At 56.8% G+C, this 22,215-nt stretch overlaps 1 protein-coding gene across 20 annotated transcripts in view; it reads right to left on the bottom strand.

Moving 5' to 3' along the window:
- NCOR2 (nuclear receptor corepressor 2) overlaps positions 1-22,215 on the bottom strand; it is a 254,224-nt gene that overhangs the window by 12,515 nt on the left and 219,494 nt on the right. For 10 of the 20 annotated variants that reach the window (XM_063351296.1, XM_063351293.1, XM_063351289.1 and 7 more), the window contains 16 exons: positions 18,656-18,811; positions 17,658-17,797; positions 17,473-17,578; positions 16,666-16,770; positions 15,629-15,732; positions 13,033-13,183; positions 9,036-9,188; positions 8,560-8,646; positions 7,735-8,093; positions 6,639-7,002; positions 4,372-4,599; positions 4,012-4,257; positions 3,207-3,356; positions 2,623-2,751; positions 2,349-2,511; positions 1,251-1,798 (listed from right to left, as the gene is read on the bottom strand). In XM_063351296.1, coding sequence (XP_063207366.1) covers positions 1,251-1,798; positions 2,349-2,511; positions 2,623-2,751; positions 3,207-3,356; positions 4,012-4,257; positions 4,372-4,599; positions 6,639-7,002; positions 7,735-8,093; positions 8,560-8,646; positions 9,036-9,188; positions 13,033-13,183; positions 15,629-15,732; positions 16,666-16,770; positions 17,473-17,578; positions 17,658-17,797; positions 18,656-18,811 — 3,189 coding nt within the window. The remainder of the gene's footprint in view (positions 1-1,250; positions 1,799-2,348; positions 2,512-2,622; positions 2,752-3,206; positions 3,357-4,011; positions 4,258-4,371; positions 4,600-6,638; positions 7,003-7,734; positions 8,094-8,559; positions 8,647-9,035; positions 9,189-13,032; positions 13,184-15,628; positions 15,733-16,665; positions 16,771-17,472; positions 17,579-17,657; positions 17,798-18,655; positions 18,812-22,215) is intronic. The other 10 variants (XM_063351304.1, XM_063351302.1, XM_063351300.1 and 7 more) reach the window with 3 other exon arrangements.

Below are 22,215 nucleotides of genomic sequence, written 5' to 3' on the forward strand. Positions count from 1 at the left end.
TTATGCTTCCACAGACCAAGGACAGAGGAGTCCTGGAGAAGGCACATGCTGCCTCTTGCCAGCTGAGCACGTTCGGTAACGCTTGTGATTTTTGCCTCCACAGACCTTTACCCTCCTAATGCTCAATTCCTAGAAACCACCCACTGCAGGCAAATCTGGCAGGCGACCCACAGCGCTGCCGGAGGGTCTCCAGTGCCCAGGCACGGACACACTGACCTTGCACGTACTCAAGGCAGGGAGGGGTAGGGGAGGACCCCCCATGGAGAACCTCCCTGCACCAGGGACGGAGATGCATCCCCATCACCCCATGCACGCCAGCACTGAAGGGACCATGCTTTGGATCCTCCCAAGATGAAGTGTTCTGCTCTGGAAAGTTCCCTAACCAACAGCAAGTCCCAGTGCTGGTAGCCAAGGCAGATGCTTCAACCTGAAGAAGGTGTCCCACCAAATCCCCATGGGCTGCCTGCTGCTTCTGTATGCTGGTGTGAACCTGGATGAATGCTCTGGGTGAAGATTGGTCCCAGCAAGAATGACCTAGACCTTGAATCCAGCCCCCTCCCTGCACTTCCTTCTGGAGAAACCTATCCCAGTGCTTTTGTGTCCTACACAAGATTGATGCTAGGTGGTTCCCGTGGTCTGCACTGCCGAGCATGGCTGGGCTGAGCAATACCTGGACAGCCCTGCCCACGTTGCCCTCCTGTGCAACATCCAGCACCATGACCCTGAGCGAGGTCACCCCGAGTGAGGGGACCCCATCTGAGCTGCACCATGCAACAGCCTGCAAAGCCCTCTGAGATCCTGCATGCTCAACGGCACAACCATGAGCGGGAACGCGCATTGTCTGATGGCCAGCAGCCCTGTCCTGCTCACACTCTCAGTTCTCCGCTTCGCTCGTTTGATTTATTACCCACAACTGTTACTAACAGACTGCTTGGGAATTTCTAGTGATGGGGAAATCAGAATTAGCAAATTGCTATTGTCTGTAAAAAGCAATACCAGGAACTGAACAACGTTTGCAAAACAGGACTTGGCAACGGGAAAAACTAAAAGAGGGCGGGAGAAGGGAAGATCCTCAAAACACACACAAATACAAAAGTCTGAAATAACACAATAACCGGGAAGCAGAGGGACAAGCACACTCGGGGAGGTGACAAAGCCAATAGCCAAAACGTGCAACTAAAAATAGGAAATAATGAAATAAAATGGGTTTCAGGCCCCAGCTCTCTCACCTCTCCCCTCCAATTTCTTACCATCACTAGTGGAGTCGTTACTTAGCGAGCCTCTTTCTCGCTGCCCCTTATCGCAAGACATTTGGCGCATGATAATCACATCTATGAAGTTGGCCGCTGTCGTGGTGGTCTTACCGAGTGCTCGGAGCTCCTGTTCCTGCATTGAAAAGGGTTTACTTTGACTCTTTTCTCTACTGTGCTGCTCGGGGCCCGAGGCTGCGTGCTGCTGGTCCAGAGGGTGATGGTGCTGTTGGCTCTTCCCCTGTCCTCTGCTATAGTGATGAGAAGAACCAGGTCCAGAGGCGGGTAAAGGTCTCGACTCCATGGCTTTAATGGGTGAAGGCGACTGTTCGAGGTTGGCCCCACTGGGCAGCTTTGAGGTGAAGACGTTGTTGTCAGTCTGGGGTCGTTCTGCCTTGGCTTCCCGCGCCCTCGAGGCCTCTTTCTGCAGGACGGCCGGGTCCATCAGTGGCGCGTAGCCGTCCGCTGCGCTGATGGAGGAGCGCAGGGTGGAGGCTGAGGGGAAGGCGGTGGAGCGGATCGGTGATGTGGTAGTGGTGGAGGAGGATCTGTAAGGCAAACGAAGACAAGGTGAAGATGAGAGATGCACATGGAAAAAGGGGAGTGCTGTTAGCAGAGCCGCAGCGTTCAGCCCTGCCTGGCCAAGGTCTTCCCAGGGCTCCTGAGCGTTGGCCCGTGTTGGAGCAGGTGAAGAGGGCTCAGATGGAGCCTCCACCACAATAACTGGCCACAGGCTGTGGCCTGGACACATTGACTGGAGAGAATAAAACCGACAGGTCCCAGAGACCTTCATAACTCCACCACCAGGCAACTTTCAGCAAGAGAGTGATAGCTGTATTTGGGCACAGGGACGCTCCTGCTTGCTTTCCTGACAGCAGTAAAAGCCACCGAGAAAAGCAAAGGAGCTGGGCATCAAAACTTGCCTCTCCCCATCACAACTTCCCTGTAAGCCCCAATCCTGCTCCTACTGAGAATGAAGCCAAAAAAACCCTTGCTTCATGTCAGAGGTGCCCCATGAGATGCTCGTTAATTAACCACCACGGCCGCCCTGGTGCAGGGGTTTGGGCAAGTGACAGGCGCCATGTTGGAGGGACTTACCGTAGGACGGAAGGGGTGGGGGTCTCCGAAGAGATGATCTTCATGCTCGTGTTGTGGAGCACGCTGGGGCGCTGCTGGATGGTCTCGTGTGTGCGGGGTGAGACAGGAGAGTGCTGGTGGCTGTGAGAGTGCGAGGATGAACGGCTGCTGGACTGCTCTGTACCTGGGGGAAAATACAAAGAAGGGCTTCTTCAGCTCTTCATTTTACAGTCCCAACCCTACCTCCACCCAGCACAGGCCCCAGGATGCGGTGCCAGGCTCCTCCCCAGCCTACCTGGTCTCCAGATGGGTGCGTGCTCCACCGTGGTGGATGCTAGGATGGATTTTTCACGCTCCCTCTCCCGTTCCCGTTCCCGCTCGGACACCGACGATCCTGACTGTTTGGTCATGTGCGTGGGGCCTCCTGAAATCCAACCAAAAGGCAGTGAAAGGGCTGCAGACAGAGCGATATTCCCCAGGGAACACCGCCTGCTCTCCACATTGCTGTGTCTGCAGAAGAGATAAGGAATGGCTCCACCCAAGGTCACCTGGCGCAGGACAGACGGGGGCAACCACTGTGACAAAACCCAGGCAAATCATGCAATAGCTGTCCTGGCACCGTCTCCACGGCAGTGCTCTCCTTTCCCAAAGCTGCTTCCCAGCTGCCACTTTGGGGAAGAAGGGGGAAAAGCAAGGAAACCCCCAACAAGCAGGATCAGAGGAGCTGGTTTGAGGGAGCCAGTGTGCTGATCCCTGAATGAGAACGAATGCTGATCCCTGAATGAGCTCAGCCCCGGCACGCTGAGCTCACGGCCCTGAACTGGTTAAGGGTATCCTGCCCAACTGCTTTCCCATGGGAAAAGCAACGTGCAAAGTTACCTGGGGAGAGCGGGGAGCTGCTGTGCCGGCTGCCGAAGGTCTGGGGGGGGCCGGGGATGTAGGTGATGCGGTCCATGGTGGTGGCAGAGGTGCCAGGGGTAGGGGGCACGAGGACGGGCAGGTGTGGCACTTGGGACAGGTCGATGATGCCTGGAGAGAGAAGCGAGAGCACTGTCAGGATGATGCTGAGCTGCTGCAGCTTGGCCGCGCTGGAGCAGGGAGCGATGCTGGGGAGGGTTGACCCATCCCGCTGCTCTGGTACAGGGCAAGAGGCGCCAGCACGCACGCAGCCCCTGGGTGCTGATTGTCAGGGGAGGGGACCCTTCTGTGTGTCCTGCTCCTGGGAACAACGGGGAGAAAAATCTTTCCCTGAGGTTTATCCCTGCTGATCAGGCCTGCAGGCAGCATCGGCCCGAGACCAGCACAGCTCCGCCTGCGGAGGGGCAGCAGCACCGCACCCCGCGCACCCCCCAGTGTGCTCTGCTTTTTCCAGAAAGCCAGATATCCTTCTGGGAGTGTTATTTTAATCTCCAAAGGCCAGCAAGGCCAGGCTGGGAAGCGCTCCCATGACCCAAAACCAGAGCTGCACATAAGGAGACTCAAGTAACTAAAGATGGCCAAAAAAAGCATCGAATTCCCCTCCGTTGTCCTCCACGCTGATCAGCCAAGTTCCTACGCTGCTGGGTGACACCGTGCTGCTGGCTTGGCCCTTGGCCCCAGCACTGGAGCTGGCAGTGCTGGCGTGACCCAGCCTCCTCCTCCCGAAATGCCCCCAGACCCCCCGAGGGTGCCGTGCCAGCAGGACCTGCTGCATAGTTGAGGGCAAGGGAGGGCTCCCGGGGCGACAAGCCTCGCAGCATGTCCGCCCGCTGTGCCATGGCCGTGGCTGCGGCGTTGTGGTGCATCTGCTGGGATGTGATGTAGTCGTTGATGATGGTCTGTCGGTTCTCCATGGCAGCCGTGTCCGGGTAGCCCCGGATGAGGTACGGGGGGTAGAGGTGGGGGTACGTGGGGCTCGGAGCCAGATGCCTTGGCAGGTAGTAAGCAGCAGCTGGGAGAGAAAAGGATGCAGACATGAAGTGGCTTTTCCCCAGAGACCTCAGGCTTTTGAAGCATAACAAGGAAAAAACCAATCCCAAACAGACTGTGCTCCCGCTGAAGGTACCTGCTTCCAGTTGGATTCCCCTCGGGATGGCAGCAGGATCGAAAGCCAGCGGGATGTGTCCTCGGTACAGGTCAACCCCGCTCACGCCACGGAGCAAGTGCTCGTACGGGGAGATGGGGTGGTGGTGGTCTGCCACCGGGGCATGCGGAGATTTGGAGTTGGTGAGCTCTCTCGATGTGGGGGTGATCTTTCTGTCCTGGGACACCGGCTTCCCGGCAGTGATGCTCCCTGCAGCAAGCAGAAGGAAATGAGTCAGAGACTGAAGCACTGTGGCCAAGCCGTGTCCCCGAGGGATGCTAGCAGCTACCATGAACTCGAGGGACCTTTCCCTCCTCCCTGCACCGCCACGCCATGTTACGCCACCAAGACTGAGGTGGGTCAAGCCCCGGTTACACCCGGGAGGAGAAGCCTGCCCTGAACAGTCCCTCCGGCCCAGTGCATCCACGCTGGGCAGTCTCCGAGTTCATCCTGGCCCGCACAAGCAGCCTCGGCACGAGGAGGTCACCGCTGCCAGGTAGAGCCAGGGACTCCCAAACTCCTGGCAATGGTGACGAAACACAGTTCAGAGTGTTCGAGCACCCGCCACCCTCTGGAGCCATAAGCTCTTGGCCCAGCACACAGAGCGGAGGCTGGATCATGTCAGGGATTTCTCTTGGTGCTCCCAACGTGAGCTGGGCATTGGTGGCACTTCTTGCCCAACCCGGGATGAGTGGTCTGTAACAGCAGGCTGGGGACAGTGGCTGACACCGAGCCACCCCAAGCAGCGTGACCAAACCCCTTGCACCGGATGCCACATCAGAGCTGGGAGCAAGGAGCATCTCCCTTGGGCACACACAGACGGATCCAGCCCTGCTGTTGCTGGCTTTAAAACAACCTTGACTGCAACACGGGCCATGCAAAGTGCCGCTCCTGCTCCTTCCATGAAGCTTGGTGTCTCCACCCGGCTGCTAAAAAATCCAACCTACTGCTGGGGCAGAAGGAAAGCTCAGGTGACTCTGGGAAAGGTGTTTTCCAACTCTGACCCACGCCACAGGGACTTCTCCTGCAGATCCTCTGCACCCCATAACACTGCGAGCTCCAGAGGTGCAGAAATCCACCTTCTCACTGGCATTTTGCAGGAACATTGATTTTTCCCTTGGGATCCCTCCCCACTGGCCGGGCGCTGCCTGCCCTGCCTTGTGCTCACTGTATGTGCCAATCTCAAAGAGCCGCCAACATCTGAAGGCTTCTCCCAGAATGACAGACCTAACCGGGAAGAGAGCAGAGACTGCGGCAACGGGACACACCGACCATGGAGAGCTGGAGCTGGCCCAGCTGGCAGCGAGTGATGGGGGAGGTTTTTTGGAGGAGCTCTGCACTGCACAGCCCCATCTCCCACTCCTCGACGGGGAGGCACAGCCTGGCCTCAGTTTTCAACAGACTGCGATGTCTTGTGCTGCACGCCCCCGAATCACAAGACTCTTGGGTTAGGACAAGGATTTACAGGCAGGAGATGCAAAAGGCCCTGAAGCGGTTACCTGCAGCTAGCAGGCTTGGTGGGACAAGGCGTCTTAGGGATGGGCTTCAGCACTGATCCTGTCCACAAACGTGCCATGAAGCAAGAGGGTTTTATGTGCCGTGGATCTGAGCGTGTCTCACCAGATCACCGAGCCCAGCCCAGCCACGCGCCTGCTCCCTGGGAGCCCCAGGTCTGGCTGCGGGGGCAGGAGATGACTGATGCCAGCCGGCACGGGCAGACCCTGCCTGGCACCGGCAGACGGGACAGGGATTAGATGTTCCTGGAGATGAGGCACTCGGGAACCCAGGTGATGGATGATGCATAAACACAAGAGGTGGGCAAACACACACCAGATTGGTGAAAAGTGTGCAGATCCCCCCACCCGATGCACCAAGCGCTGCTTTCCTGCCCACCTGCAGAAACAAGGGTGCCCTGGGCCGATGCTGGGACAGGGAAGATGCTTTTGGAACTCCATGAGCTCCACCAGCCATGGCCCACATCTCCCTTCGGTTACCCTGCTGCAGATGTGGGGTGCCCTCGCATCAACGGTGCGAGCACCCCCAGGAAGGGAGCTGAGCCCCAGCCGTCCCCGGCAGCCACCCCAGTGCTGTGAGTCAGACGTGGGTGCGGGGTGCTGGGGAGAACGGGTTCGACAGGCACCTGCCAGGAACGGCTCGGGCAGGCGGTGACCCCACCTCAGCCATTGACCCCACCTCAGCCATTCAGCTTGCTAGAAATCTTAGCATCGAATAAAAGGTTTGCAAAGTACCTTCGTGCTGCCGTGGCGTGGACTCCCGTGTGGAGACCGGAGACCCTCTGTGCAAGTGGCTGCCGAACGCTGTGCTGTGCCCTGCCTGGTGGTCCTCATAGGCGAGGGCACTTTGGTGGGGCTTGCCCGGCTCGGGTACAATCACAGGAGCCCCTCTGGCAATGGAGCCACCCGAGTTTGTCACCGGGCTTGGCCTGTTTTTCAGGCTCTCTTCGTAAGCTCTCTCCAGATTCCTCGGGTCTTGGATGACGTCCAGTGAGTGCACAGAGTGAAAAGTCCTGCCGGGACTGCCGATGATGGACCGCACATCGTGCTTTTTGGTACTCGAGGAGGAAGAGCCGCTGTCGTACTTCAGTGGGGTACCCTGGGGACAGAAGGCAGAGGGGACATCAAAGGGGCACAGAGGAGAAGGGGATGCAGTGACCGCATCCCACCAAGTTTCAACGGGACTTGTGCTTCCTCGTTCAGTGGGTCAGTACACCAGTTTATTTGGTCAAACTGCAACAGCCATTGGCAAAGCAGAGATAATAGCTCTGCACGGCGCAGGGCAGGGTGGAGTGCCCATCTTGCATGTCTTGTTGTGCTCCAACAAGATGATGATGAGTCACTGCTGAAGGCTGGCTGTGCCCATCACGCCTCTCTCCTACACACACTGTGAAATGAGGTAGGACTATGAGGTGCCATGGGAACCCTCCAAATATTTGGAGCCCAACAGGAGACAGCATGCCATGTTTCATCCTAGCTACTAGCCTTGCTGGGTTGACACTTGCCCATAAAGGGAGGAGACCTAGATTACACGCACCCAGAGTCACAACTGCCGAGGGCACCAAGCTGACTCTGGTCTTGAACAAGAGCCAAATGCGGCCCTTTCTGTGCACCCGTGTAGATGCAGCATCACCGTCTTAACGTGTCAGGGGTGCTGAGCTCCCTTCCCTGGGTTTTGTGTTTATCCATTGGGAAGGACCATAGAATGGTTTGGTTTGGAAGGGACCTTTAAATATCAAAGGATGGGGAAGGGCAACCTGTACCCAAGCAGAGCCTCAGCTCTGCCCAGTGATGTGTTTGCAACCTGAAGGCCTCTCTGCTCTCCTTTTACCTTAAGAATGGTCCCCAGGGTCTGTGCAAGGACAGGAGCTTGAGTAGGACCGGTCTCGTTCACTGTTTGCCCCATATTCACCTGCGTGATGGAGCCTTCCTTCAGAGGTCTCGTCAGAGAGATGTCCGGTGTCCGCCTCAGCTCCTCCCGGGGAATCTCATGGATTGATCTTCCCGCTTCTTTCACCGTGGCCACGAGGCCTTCATGGGCTGGTTTCATTTTCAGAGGAGTGAGGCCCTCGTGAGACCTGACCTTGTAGGCGTCAGATAAGTCCCTCGGTGGAGTGTTTTCCCTCTTGAGCTGTTTGGCTTCTCTTCTGAGGTAGTCCTCATGGGCCTCCACGTAGGACCGAGGTATTCCTGCAACCCCCAAGCAGACAATGGATGCAGAGGGCGATTCCCCAGCCAGACACTGGACTCCCAGTCCCCGTGCGGATGCTTAGCTCAAGGGGGTCTCTACTTAACACATGTAGCTTGGGCACTGGTACCCAACTGAGCACACAGAGCAGCTGTACCACTAATGCAGCTGTACCACCTCGTATCTACTACCACTTTCTGTATCCATTTCACACTAGTTTCAGCCTGCCCTCATGTGAGTCACTGAGAATTTCACCCCTGACTTTGATAAGAGCTTAGGTCGGTAGAAGTTGAGCAAGACTGAAAAATCTCTCTGAGCACAAAGCTGAGGCTGCAGACATCTGCAGCTGGACCTTGATGTGTCCATCTTTGTTTCCTCCTGCCTTAGCCTGACAACAAGAACAAGGGGCCATGCATGTGAGATACTTCCCCACGTTACCTCTGGCCACCTTCTGCTCGCAGACTCTACCTTGTGTAATTGAGCCCCGCATGTGATGCTGCTCCTTTAGATTATGGGGACTGTGTCGGTCCGGAGGGATCGCTCGACCCATGAGACCTAGAAGAGACCAAAGGGGGAAAGTTGGGTTGTGACACAGGAGTTCATTTACAATGAACACATGACAGCATTACCAGGGACTCCTGGGACAACAAGGAAAAACATCAACAATTTCTAATTTTTTTTCCCCTTTTTTAAAATGTGCTTCCTTTTTTCGTAGTCCTGAAACTGGTCTATCAGGACAGAAACCAAAGGCAAATGGGCCATTCTGCGTCCCTTGTTTTCCCATGCTGGTCAGACGCGGTCCTGTTGGGATGTGCTGCAGGGTACCAGCTAACCACTGCCAAAACACGGGCAGGGGAAGGCACGTCACGTAGACAAGGGATAGGATGGGGTGTCTGCGGGTCACTACTAACACAGCATGGGTGAAAAGTTTCACCCAGACCCACCTTCAATGCTGGCAGATAAGGTATCACGGGCCGACAAGCCCCGGCTGATCCTCCCCTCCATCATATCGTAGGTCCGCTTGGTTCCTGTGGTCTCATGTGAAGCTCCTGAGCTCCTGCTGTCTTCTTTGGGACACTGAGAAGCAGTAACTGCACCTGGGGAAGGGAACACCGAGAAGCACCATTAGGAGCACGGAAAGTCAGCACCGGCCAAGGGAGGGTGTTTACTGCTGTTTGCGTGCGTTGCTGGAAGGTCAGATCCCATCCCAGCATCAGCCACCACTCAGCAACGCCAGAAACATCGCACGAGGTTGGCTTCCAAGAAATTCAGCTGGTGTTTTCTCCCCTCCCTGCCTGCCTCAGACTCCAGATCTCTGCCTCCTGCTCGGGTAGGAGCATCCACCCTGTTGTGTCCTGCTCCCTCCCTCCCCGGTGGGGGTCAGACGTAGGCAGCGGGACAGCCCGGAGCCAGCGTGGGGCTGGTGTGAGCAGCTGCGGTTCCACTGAACTTGGCCCTGTGGGTCTGGGGATTTTTAATTTTTTTTCCCCCTGTTTGTTTTGATTTTTGCTAGACACCTACTGTTTGGGATCTTGGCCAGCCTTAACATTTGCCGAGACACTCCCTGGGTGAGAAAACCAGGGAAAAGGGGGGAGAGGCAAAGCTGGGAATGATTCCTTTGAAACAGCAGCGAGTGCGCACAAGAACTGGGAGAGACGGCCCAAAGTCCCACGCAGGATTGATAGGGGAAGCACCAGTGTGACAAGAGGCCACCAACCACCTGCTCGTCCAAACCCGGAGCAGATTCTTCTGCAAATCAACAGTGGAGACCTGTCCTGAGCTACAGCCCCCACCCCTCTGCCAGCAGAGCCCCGGCCGTGCCAGGCAGCATCACGCCCGCCCTGGGCAACAGGCATCCATCGTGCGCAGCCAGCTGTGAACTTCGCAGGCAGTTTCTGATCCAGCCGAATGCCTTGTACGTAACGAGCTCTGAGCAGGGATGCTGCCTTGGAAAGATAAACACCTCTGCTCATCATCCCTGGCCTGGCCACCCCTGCCAAGGATTGCCGGTGCCCTAGTCCTCCTCTTCATGGGCAGAGAAGGTGGCTATACAATTAGAGGAGGAGAAGTTAAAAGCATTCATTCCATCGTGGACAATCGGGAACAAAAGTCCTCCTCGGCAAAACCAGTAATTAATAAAATGGGATTATTACAACTTCACACCCACTATCAGTTTCTGCGAGCAGCACCCACTCAATCCAGAAAGGGTTTGGGGCTGCGTGTGGGGAAACAAGAGGGGGATCTGTCCCCGAGCCTTCGCTTCAGATTCATTTGACAGGAGAAATCCGGGGGTGATGTTCAGAATCAGCCAAGCACCTTTCGGCAGACGCCTGCTCCCTGTCATCAAGGCACATCTGTTGCCAACAGCCCTTCTGCAGAAGGGGACGCGGTCCCGGGCACCCTTTGTACCGCTGGGAAGCAGGGGGAGGGCGTGAGGGAGAAGAGAGACTAAACAGAAAGAAAATCACTCCAAACCCACGTCCCTTGCCTTGCAGAAGCCATCAGCAATCATATGCAGAATGAGAATAACCAATCTAGCACAATTCAGCGCGCACATGCTACAGGATCTCGTCTCATTACAGCTCTTTTATTTTAAGCACCCTCATGACACTAAAGAATTTGCAATTTTTTTTCTGCTTGCCAAAATTCATAATCACCAACAATTTCAGATTTCTTATTTAATTTTTTTTTTCTCTTTTTTTAACTCTTCTGCTCCAGGCTGCGAAGCCTCACGGGGCTGTGCGGGGGGAAGGAGGCAGGCAGCAGGGCTGGCTAGGCTGCAGAAGCAGGCGAGATTACTCAGGATGCGATAAATGCTATCAAGCATGTAAAAGGCTGCCATGGAGAGGAAGGAATTAATTCCTCATCCGCCTCCACGGGGGGTAGGATGAGAGGCGATGGGCTCAGGATGCAGCCAGGGAGATGGGCTGACACCGATGAGTCCGTGCAATGGGGAGGAGTCTGGTCTGCAGGGCTCCTTTGCTGCCTGGAGCGGGATCTCTGGGCACGAGCAGCCCTCGCTCCCTGGGAGCCTTCCCCGTCGGCACTGTTTCTGACATCAACCTCAATTCGACTCCAAGCCCAGGCAACGGAGATTAAAATAGCTTCTTGCACAAACAAGTCCCGAAATGCTTCCTGTGTCCTCCCTGGTCCGAGCGCTGCCAACTGTCCCAAAGGGCGCCCAGACACAAGTCTCCCGCAGTGACACTTCTTATCTGGGCTAGAGTTGACAGGGAGTGTAGACAGGCATGGGACAAGACGGTTTCCACGCGGCGGGCGAGAGGCACCGTGCCGAGCCCTGTCCTGAAAGGTCCCTGCGGTCCCAGGGCACACACAGCCCTGGCATCAGCTGCAGCTTGTGCGTTGTCACCTGTGGCCCGACCTGAACCCTCTGCCTCCAGCCTCAGGTGAAACAACCAGCCTGCGATGAAACCAGCTGCCTGTATTGTGGGCAAGAGGAAAGGGACGCAGTAGGTCTGATGATAGGGCCTGGGCTGCCAGGCAGGCTAAAAGGGATGCTCTGTCCTGGGGAGGGATGTGGAGGGTTCAGGCAGCACAGCAGCCGGCCAGAGATAGCTACTGAGGTGGGCGAGCACAGCTGAGGTCAGGATCTGCTCCTTAGTCATCTCCAAATTCAACTGAGAAGAGAGGTGACACACGAGGACGGCCACCCCTGTGCACGCCAGAGCACGCACTCAATATTTTACCCCAAGAGGACGCCGGACTGCGAGGCTGCGGTGTCTGTAACTCATCTCTTCCCAACCCCAGCTGCGGGCGAGGAGGAGCCCGGCTCCATGCCAGAGATGCCCGGCCCAGCACACGTTGAACAGCAAGCACGGAGGAGTTGTTTCCAGCTTCGCTGGAGAGGAACATCTGCTTATCTCTAATGGGAGCCACTGGGGCTCGCAGAGCAGCTTTGATGGCCAGTGCTGCGATCGGATGAGCAGGCGCAGAGGAGGCAGGAGCAGCTGGTGACTGCACGCTGATACTGCTAACGCAGCGAGGCACCGTCGGCATTTACCGAGGAAGCGCGTTACTGTGCAGCGGGGGTGCGAGCTGCAACACAGCTCACAGGTCTCTCCAGAGCCCTCTCGGGAGCAGCCCGGCTCCTTGCCCGGCTTTGCCTTCCCGTACTCTGTTTGCACTGGTCCCCAGCAGGGCAGGGTCAGCCTAGTTAACGAGTGACACCATCTGTGCCAGTGGCAGGTCTCACCCCAGACAGGGCTCTGGCAAGGTCCCTCGGGATCCTCAGCGCTTCTGGGTGATAGCAGCTAGCAACAGGCCAAGGTACGCCCCAGACGGGCTCCTTGTGGGACATGGGAATGGCTTCACCCCCTCCAATACCTACAGATGCTGTAGCAAAGCTCACAAGATACCGAGGCACGGTGCTGCTGGGCCCAGGAGGATGCTGGCAGGGCAGACCCAGGCTGGGAAAGCTGTATGGTGCCCAAGACGTTGCGGATAGGAATCTGACGTCCGAATAAATCTTTATGCCAAACTGCCTAACTTGCCTCTATCTTGCACGTTCTTGAGTCCCACCTCAGCCCAAGAGCCTGGGGATGCTCTGGTAGTGTTTTTGGAGAGTCCCCTCCCGCATAGGGTCGCTAGGGATGAAGGCAATACCTGCCCATCTGGTCCTCTCCTCCCCCCTTCTCCCCAAAACCAACCAAAAGCAGAGACCTTGTCCACCGCCATGGCCCCATCGTGCCCCTGACCACTGGCAAAGCCACCTACAAGGCAAGATAACCACAAGGGACTGAGGGAAACCCAGCTGGGCTCTACGCAGGTGGGGTGGGAGGGGAAAGAAACGATGCTGGAAGCAAAGACACAAGGCCAGATCATTGCACTTCGTCAGCCTTTCCTCAAATAGCTCCCAACTCCCAGCCACGGCAGCACAAACCCCCAGTGCCTGCCCTAAAAAGGCAGAGGATTACGACTTACCCTCGTAGGACAGCACGTGGCCTTTCTTCCCTTCGTAGATGACATGTCCTTTGGGCATGGCATCCTCTCTCGCCTTCTCTGCTCTGCTGGGGCTGTCTTCTCCGATTATCCTGGTAATGGTTCCTTTGTACAGCACTTCTGCCGGGGTGCCCTTGGAAAGCCACCAAGATCCATATTTAACAGTGTCAAAAGCAATTAAGCAAGCGCGCGCACAGGGACAGGCTGTTCCCCGCGGGAGGCTGCACAGAGGGAGAGCGCGCCCGGCCTCCGCTTCCTGGCACAGCCAACAGCGAGGGACTTGCAGCTTAATTATTGATGAGGATGATAACGAGGAGCGGTAAAAAGGTACGTGATCTGTGCGAGGCTGCTGGGAAGAGGTGGGGGGCGAGGACAGCCCACATCTCCAAAATTGCAGCTCTATGGCCCTGAGTGTTTTGGTGGGAGGTACCCAGCTCATTTCCACCCCACGGGTTTGGGGGGACAGGGCTGGGGCCGCCCTGGGGACACCTCGGTGATGGCAGGGACTGCTTGAGCATTAGCTTTTCCCTGCAGCCTCATTTCCCAGCCTGGTACAGCAGCCACGGAGATGTCCTGTCCAGCCAGGGCACACCTACTGGCAGCACGTGTGACCTTCAGAGAGCTGCCCGTGCACGGGAGCTGGTGGCTGGCAGCACGCCCAGGCAGATGGCAGGCATCAACAAGACTGGTCCCGGAGCAGGTCGGCGAGCAAAGCCTGCCATTTAGCTCTCCAACAGAAACAGGATCAGGCTCCTTACACAAACTGGTGTGAACTGGAAACTCCCTTTCCCCGGAGGCACACATGGACACAGCTCACAGCCACCTGCCCCTCTTCGAATCCCCTTTAAAATACCCAGAGCCGGTCGTCCTTGTAATTACCACCCCTCTGCCATCGAAACTTGTTGGTGCCGACCAGGAACAGCCACCGTGGGGTGACAGTCCCCCGCCTCATCACAGGGAAGGCACAGTGATGGTGACACTGTCAGAGCGAAGCTCTTGACTGACACCCGCCTACTCTGCTCGTTTAACCCCACTGCCCCCCAGGACTGATGCTTGTGGGAAGCCATGTCCCAGCCGGCTTTGCTGGTGCTTCCAGGTTGTGCCAGGGCAGACTATTTCCCCACTCCAGCTTGGAGATGCCCCTGCTCTGTGCCAAGCCCTCTGAGCACCAGTGGTCCCCAAAACCCCACCGCAGCTGCCGGGATGTCCCAGCGTGCCGGTTCAATGCTCGCCCTCGCAGTACACCCGGTGCTGGCTTTCCCAGCGAGCTCTCCCAGCCCCAGGTAAGTCATCTTCCTTCTGCGGACGTGCTCAGAGGGGATTTGAAAGCAAGTGATGACAGATGGCTTCAGAGCAGAGAGCATATATTCAAGATCTGCCTTCTGTGAACTGGATGACTAATTCGAGATCAAATATCAGCTCTGGTACTGGGAGCTGCTGCCGGAATGGGGGGCTCCTTCTCCCCAGAGGGCGCGGAGGGATGCAGGCTGCTGGGCCAGCAGGAGAGGCAGGTAATGCCCTGTGTCTGGTCTTGGTACCTTATTCTCAAGCCAAACAAACCTATCTAGATGGATGTAAAATAGTGTCTCAGCAAGCTCTGCTCGTCTTCTGGTCTCTGGCACATGGTGCACTAGACCTTTCATTGCTGCCCATAGCTGCTGCGGGGGCATACGAGGGGACGGCGCATGCGTTTGCTCTGACGGGTTATTTACAGCCCTCGAGCATCTGCTCCTGGCAGCTGTAGGACGCAGGGCACCAGGCAAGATAAGCCTTTGCTCTGGCCCAGGATTCAGGTTCAGGTCCCCAGGGCCACAGAGAACATGGTCACCCTCCTTGAAGGAGGCAGGCAAAAATCTGTGCGTGAGTGGCTTTAAATACCTGCATGATGGCCAGACAAAATCCCCACGGGAAACAGATTTTTTTTTTTTTTTTTTTTTTTTTAATGCTCTCCAGTCTCTTACCAGATGAGCAATAACTCACACTGCAAAAAACTATCGCCCGCTTGCCAGCTGCTCTTCTGAAGATGGATGGTGGAGATTAAGGCCAAAGTATCTTCCTGCTCGAGAGAGCAGGACCCCCCAGCACAGCACGCTCAGCGCTGGCAGCAGACCTCGCTACCTTACACGCACCTCGCAGCCTCCCCCTCTCCCCTACCCGGACGGGGCCTTCCACCCTTCTCCTCCTCCTCTCTGCTCCGCTTCCTTGCACCAGCAAGATTATTTTCCCAGAGCCATTTAAAGCTGCTTTCGCCTCTGTTCCTGACAGCTACGAAAAGCAAAGGGGGGGTATTCAGACATGCTGTAGAGCTCCGCATCGCTGCTTGTCGAGCTCTGCTCTCTGCAGGCTCGGCTCACGGGACAGGGCTCGTGACAACGCCAGCGGAGGCTGTTTGCCAAGGCTGTGGCCACAGACCTCTCTGAGGGGCTCCACGGGACAGGAGCATCGCACAGCCCCGCGCTGCTCAGCCCCGTCCCGCACACTCAGTGCGTCCCGCAAACCCCTGGTCCCCGCATCCAGCACCGCAAGCTGCAGCCACCAGCCCCCAGGAAGCAAAACCCGCCAGAGACGAGGGACCTACATGTGTGATGGACCCTCGGTAGGTGATGGGTGACTCTGGAGGGGGTCTGGATGTGGGTGTTCCCTTGGTGATGCTCCCTCCCGAGGCAGAGCTGAGGGAAGTACCTGTAGGACACAAAGCCAGTGAGCTGGGGGCTGGATTTGCCGTTCAGCACAAAACCTGTGGGGCTGAGACTACTGACTGAGTGCAGGATTTGACCCAGTCTCTAGCAAGCTGAGGTACTGGAGGGGAAGCCCTCCAAGAGATGACAGCGTTAATTCCCATGCCTTGCAGAGCCCTTCCCAGCCCGTTCCCCGAGGCACCCAACCCTGTGAGACTGGGGCTGGGAGGTGGAAAAAAACGGGTATTTTGAGGCTGTGAGCTCCCTGCTGCCTTCATGGAGGGGAGAGGCAGATCAGCAGGCCCGGGAGAAAGCACAGCCTGTCTCAGCCTCTTCTGATGGGATGAGAGCAGATCTCCGGCGAGACGCAGCTTGGGGTGGTTTGAGTTCATTTGCTTGTTATCTGTGCTGGGTTGGAGCCAGCCCACTGCACTCGTGCATCCCACTGCCTTAGTTGGGGGGTTTCACAAACCAGAATTTGCACTTAAAAGCAACACCTTTGCATTTATTTTCTTCCGCCTAGGTAATGGAGAAAGAAACATGGGAGGGCCAGATTTAAACGAAATGTGGTCCCTGCCCAGACGCAGCAGCAAAAGCAAAGAGCCTGAAAACCAATTAATGGCAGGTTTTGCTTTGTCTTGACCAACAGATTTTGGGGTGCCCCTCGAAAGCAAAACCTCTACCAGGACCAATGCCTGAGGCCCTGATGTGGGGAGGTGGCTAGAAGCAGTGAGACACTGCACAGACCTACCTGCCACCCTGCTGGCAACGCTGGAGAAAAGGGGCGAAGAGATGCCTTCGGCTGAGCACAGCCCCGGAAAGCAAACCCGAAATCACCGGGCAGCCACAGCCAGTGTGGCGTTCACCAGGCTTGGCAGTGCCAGCATCCCTCCCCTCCCGCAGCCGGGACGCACGCCTCCCGCCCCCGGCTCCTCACCCCGCAGGATGGAGCCCTCCTGGGATGGCTGCAGAACCAGACTTTCCGGCTGGCTGGCCTGGCTTCTAGGAGAAAGTTGTTCCTGCTTTACTCCAGGAAAAGGCACTGGAAAACATTAACCACGGATCAGCGTAGGTGCAGGGGCTGCTCAAGGCTTTCATCTCTGCCAGCCCTGGGTTGGCACCTCCTTGGCGCCTTCGCCAGCCCCACCGCTTCGGGATGGCCTTCACCAAGGCTGCAGCGGTCGGCAAAACACACAGCCGCCAGCGAGCAAAGCCAGACCATTGTTCTTGCCCTGGGAAAGGCCCTGCTGGGTGCTGCCCGCACCAGGAATGGGGCTGGCCTTGAAAACCCAGTGCTGGTTTATAACAGGACCCACGCACATTGGGAAGCAGAGCCCGGCTCCCCCCTCCCCAGACTCAGTCCTGCTCCAACCCCTCCTGCTGTTAAGAAATGCTTCCAAATCTGCCGACTAAACACTTTCTTTGTTCACTTCAGGCCATTTACTCTTTATCCTACTGGCCTGGGGAGCGGCAATATATTTCCTTCCTTCGATCACAGTATTAGCTGGAGGGTATTTATAGGCTAGGATGCCTCCCTGACCGAGCTGCTGCTTTCCTATACTGCACAAATTTAGCTGTCTGTGTCTCTGCTCTCCCGACGGAATAATCCTTTTATCCTCGTAGCAGGTTTCTCTGCACTCCCTTGCCATACCCTGTGCTCCTCCTTGCCCCTACACCGCTGGCAAGCTTGCTCCCTGCTGCTCTTGGAGTACATGCAGAATTCTCTTCTCTCCCAGTTCCTTACCCAGTTTCTTGGGATCCATGGTCAGCGGCAGGCCCATGGTGATGGAGCCGACGGGGACCTTGGCGTGCTCGGAGCTGTAGGGCGTGTGGAGCTGGATGGGCATGCCCTGCGGTGCGAGAGGAGAGGTCAGGAGCGGCTGCCGGTCCCTGCCAGGCATCCCCGGCTGCTCACACCCGATACCCTACCTGGGAAATGGATCCGACGGGTCTCTCCAGCACGGAGGGGTGCTTGGTGGAGGAGATGAGGGGAGGAGGGTTGGAGATGCTCGCTAGTCTCTGCAGCCCTGAGCGAGAGCTCTCATGCAGGTTTAGCGGGATGGGGTGTCCTGTGCGGAAAACACAAGCGTTAGCAAGACCGAGGGAAGGCAGAGTGGCTGCCGTTATCGGAGAGGAAAGGGGCAAAGGAGGGAGCAGGGGCTGGATGCGGTGGACTGGCCGGCAGTGAGCCTGTGCTAGGATCCAAGTCACACGATCATTTTGGAAAGGACTGGAATAGTTTAAATTACTGCCTTGTCCCCGCTGCAGCCAGAGGATGTGCTGCGCCCAACTTGTCTGCCCTCCAGCTGGAGAGAGACAGTGCAGCGAGGGCTAAAACCTGCCTGACTTTGCAAGAAAGCAGGGTAGGGAGCATCTACACTCTTCTGTGACAAGCCATGTCAGTGGTGCCCGGGGACAGGACAAGAGGTAATGGGCACAAACTTGAGCATAGGGAGTTCCACCTAAACATGAGGAGGAACTTCTTTACCCTGAGGGTGGCAGAGCCCTGGCACAGGCTGCCCAGAGAGGTGGTGGAGTCTCCAACTCTGGAGACATTCCAAACCCGCCTGGACACGTTCCTGTGCAACCTGCTCTGGGTGACCCTGCTCTGGCAGGGGGTTGGACTAGATGATCTCCAGAGGTCCCCTCCAACCCTGTGATTCTATGATTCTGTGTCCCTAAACCCACCCCAGCCAGAGCTGGGAGACTTGCCTGGCCACCTTCAGAACGCTGCATTAGCAGCAAGGGAGCCCCGTGCCAGGCCAAAGCAAGGCGTGAGCAGGTTTCTGCTGAACCCTCTCTCTCATCCCCTGCCAAAAAGCTGATTTAAGAGCATGACCTGTGACACCGGCTGCAACCACAGCCTCTGTCCTCAGCCCCAGGTCAGGACGGAGGGCACACGCCACGCAGCAGTGGGTTTTACTTGCCTGGCGGGTTATACTGAAACAAGTGGGGCTCAGCCTGGGGAGAGGTTTTTATCACATCCCGGGAGTAGGACAGGACAGGGGGCCAGCACGAGGCAGCCGCTGGCTCCGCGCTCAGCTTCTGAGCCTCTGCGATGGACGAGAAATGCACGGACTTTTCTGCAAGGGAAACAGAAAGCAATCAGCTCGCCGAGCGGTCCCCGCGGGCACGGGCAGGGAAGCCAGAGCCAGCTCCCGGCCAAGTTCAGGCTGACCTGGCCAGGAGATGAGGGCTGAATTCCCCATCCAAACCAAAAAGAAAAAGCTTCTGTCACTGCCCGCATTTGACAGCCTTCATTTTACTCAGATGCTTAAAGCGCAGCAGGGAGTACGGATGTCCATGTTGGTGACTCTGCCAGTGCTCGCTGCCAGCTGGGACCTCCATGGACATCCCACCCCACCCAGGAGAGATGGCATTCGGCGTGCAGCCAGAGCAGCGGATAACCCCAGCAGCCCATCGCTGGGACGAGCGCAGGGTCCAGCCCCTTGCCAGAGCTTGGCCACACGCAAACTGCTGCTGGGCATGTCCTGCCTGTGCCACGGCTCCGCATGAGCCACCATGGCAGGGCTGGGAGAATCAACGATGATCCTACCAAACTATTCACTGAGGTTAAAAGCAAGAGATGTCAACATTGGCATCCCTTTGGTGTGCGGGGGACATCCAGCAGGCACCAGCTCGCTGGTCTGAGGTGTACAGACAGGCATGGGGCGCCCGGGGAGCCCCAGGTCACTGCCAGGGACCACTGCACACTGAGAACAAAGTCATCCCCACGTCACGTTGCAACGTAAAAGCCGACCGCTCTTAAAGGATGGCTGCCAGCTACAAACCATTTGCAGGCTGTGGGAAGTAGCCAGAAATAACGGCATCAGCTTCTTTGACAGCGAAGGAGTAACGGGCAGTGCCTGAAGTGACCAGATGTTCTCCAAACACCTGGGACAGCCTCCTGTATGAGACTGTCAAAGGCAAAGGAAGATCATGACGGGCTTTGCGTGACAATCCGATGCCTCTGCGGGGAGTGGGGTGGCTTTCTGGTCCTCTGCACGGCACCGGGGCTGGGGGCAGGAAAGCTTCCTCAAATTATCTGGCTCGGGGTACACTGGATGCCAGGCTGGGTTCACTCTGGCTATAAAAAGGCTGATCGGAGGCCAAGAAGTGCCTAACGATGGAGGAGTCGTGCTGGAGACGCCTGAACCCTGCCACGCTCTGCAGGGTGCCAGGGAAAACAGGGGCTTCATCTGCATCTGCTCCATCCCAAGCACATCCTCACGCTTTGCTGAGCAGATGAGACAGCCTTTTCTGGGTGCATTACAGGCAGGTTTGGTAGGATTTGCTTGTAATCGATAAACAATTTTGCACTGCCCTTCTTCCCCAGACCCACCTGCATAACGTCCGCATTGACCAGAAATTAGCAACTGTGCAGTAAACAACAGCAATCACAAATGAACCCAGACTTTAACCACCAATTTTTGATAAAAATAGATGCCTGAATCCTGCTAAGACTAATAATAGGGCAAGTAGATTATTGGAGGCCCAATTTAATGAGGCTTTACTGCATTACCATTACTAATGCTCAGTGTACTCAGAAGCTGGGAGATTATTCTTGTCCCTTTCGGTGAGAGAAGAAATCCATTATCGGCACACAGAGGTGTCCACACACACACCGCTGCAGCCCGGCGGGGCCGGACCTCAGCTGCAGCCTCTTCTCTCCCCACGCTGGATCCCAGAGAGCATCCCTTCATCCTGCCGGCACAGGGGAGCCCAGGCACATCTTCCAGACCGACAGGGAGTCCCTGGCACATCCACACTCCCTGATTTTCTCCCCTTTAGCTCAGCCCCGCTCGACTCTGCTCGTGCGGGGGCGAACGGCGCTGGGATGTCCCGGCTGAAGATCCTCTCCGATGCCAAGGCACTGTCATCAAGGCTGCGTGCACCCCGGATGGCTCTTGGAGAGCCCTGTCCTCCTCCCCTCCCCGTGGGAGCCCTCCCCTCCCCTCCCTGCCTCTCCAGCCTGTGAAATGCGGCCAGTTCCTAATTGCCCCCGCATTAGAGGGTGGCTATAACTCAGCCGGCTTTTGATAAAATAGCACTTACGCGGGGAAGAGAGAGTTCCTATTACTGTTTATCAAGCCCCTGGAATGGGAGCGAAGGAGTCAGAGTTTATATGATCCGTCATCCAAATTAATGCTCTTGGCTCCCCATCGCCTACAAAGGCCAAATGAAACACAACTAAATCAACACAAAACATACCGCTGGCTTTCAAACCGCCAAGCGACAACCAAAGATATGCCCGACGGCGAGTCGGCAATGGGGAAAGGGATCCGTCTACCCGTCGGTGAGATCCAGGCAGGGCTGCCTTCCTCTGCCCAGCCCCTCGATTACCAGCTCGTCTTGGAAAGCAGGGGAGGGGAGGGCAGCGCTCAGGAAGGTACGGCTCGGCTGGCCGCCCTCCAAGCCGATACGGCCCCCGCCAGCGGCTGCGAGGCAGCCAACGCCTCGGCCAGGATGTGTACAAGACTTGGCTTTGAAGCGGATCCAGAGCGGTGCGAAGGATGTCGATCTCTGGAGCGGCTGCAAGAGTTCAAGCTCTCTTATCGAGCGGGGGAGGAATGGGAGTACCTGCTCCGGCAGAGCTGGCCCCTTGCTAGGAGGCGGCACGGGGCTGCTCGCCTCAAGGCTTTGCAGGCTGGGCTGGACTCTCCCGTTTAACGCGAGGCCCACGTAGAGGTGGTGTGGCAACACGATGTCTGCAGTCTGGACGCCTGCCACTTCACTGGGATGCCTCGGAGAGCAGGGGAGGGAAGGGACATACACGGATTTGCCAGAACTATCTGGCTATCTCCCCTCTAACCCCTGATCCACAGCCGGGATGTGCTCCAAGAGGCAGAGACAGCACTGAGCAGCTGCCTGAGTCCATGCCCATGCTGAAATCAGGGCTTTGGGGGACTTGATTTCCACCCTTGAGGTGACTCTCATCACAAACCTGCTAGTTTTCAAATGGGAGATGCATTCCCACCACGAACACGGAAGACCAGCCTATGGTTCCCTAGGGTCTATGTGCAGCCCAGTCCCACACTGGTACCCAGCAGACACGCACAGCCATGCAGGGTTTGGAGATCACACAGCTGGAGCCCAAGACCTGCTGAGATGTTTGCAGGGGTACAGGGAGCCATAATTAGTTTCATTAACACAGAAGACTCAGAGCACTACAGAGGTGTGACAGGAGGGAATATAGTGCTTTGCAGAGAACAAAGCCATAAAAAATCCACCGGGGTATCAAATCCTTGCATTTAATAATGGTGCCAACAGGTTGCAGAACGGCACAGGTGATCTCCAACCCCTAAAACCTGCCTCATACCTCACACATGCAAATCTGCCTCATCTCCTCATCCTCCTGCGGCTGGGAGGAAGCTGGAGCTGCAGCACTGGGATGCTGGTGATGCAGAGCGCCGGGTTCGAGTGCTGGCTGTGCCACCCAGCTCAGCAGGAAGGCGAGCTGTGCAAGACCAGATCCGCACAGGATTAC

Source organism: Chroicocephalus ridibundus, chromosome 13 (genome assembly GCF_963924245.1).
Source record: "Chroicocephalus ridibundus chromosome 13, bChrRid1.1, whole genome shotgun sequence".
Lineage (NCBI taxonomy): Eukaryota > Metazoa > Chordata > Aves > Charadriiformes > Laridae > Chroicocephalus > Chroicocephalus ridibundus.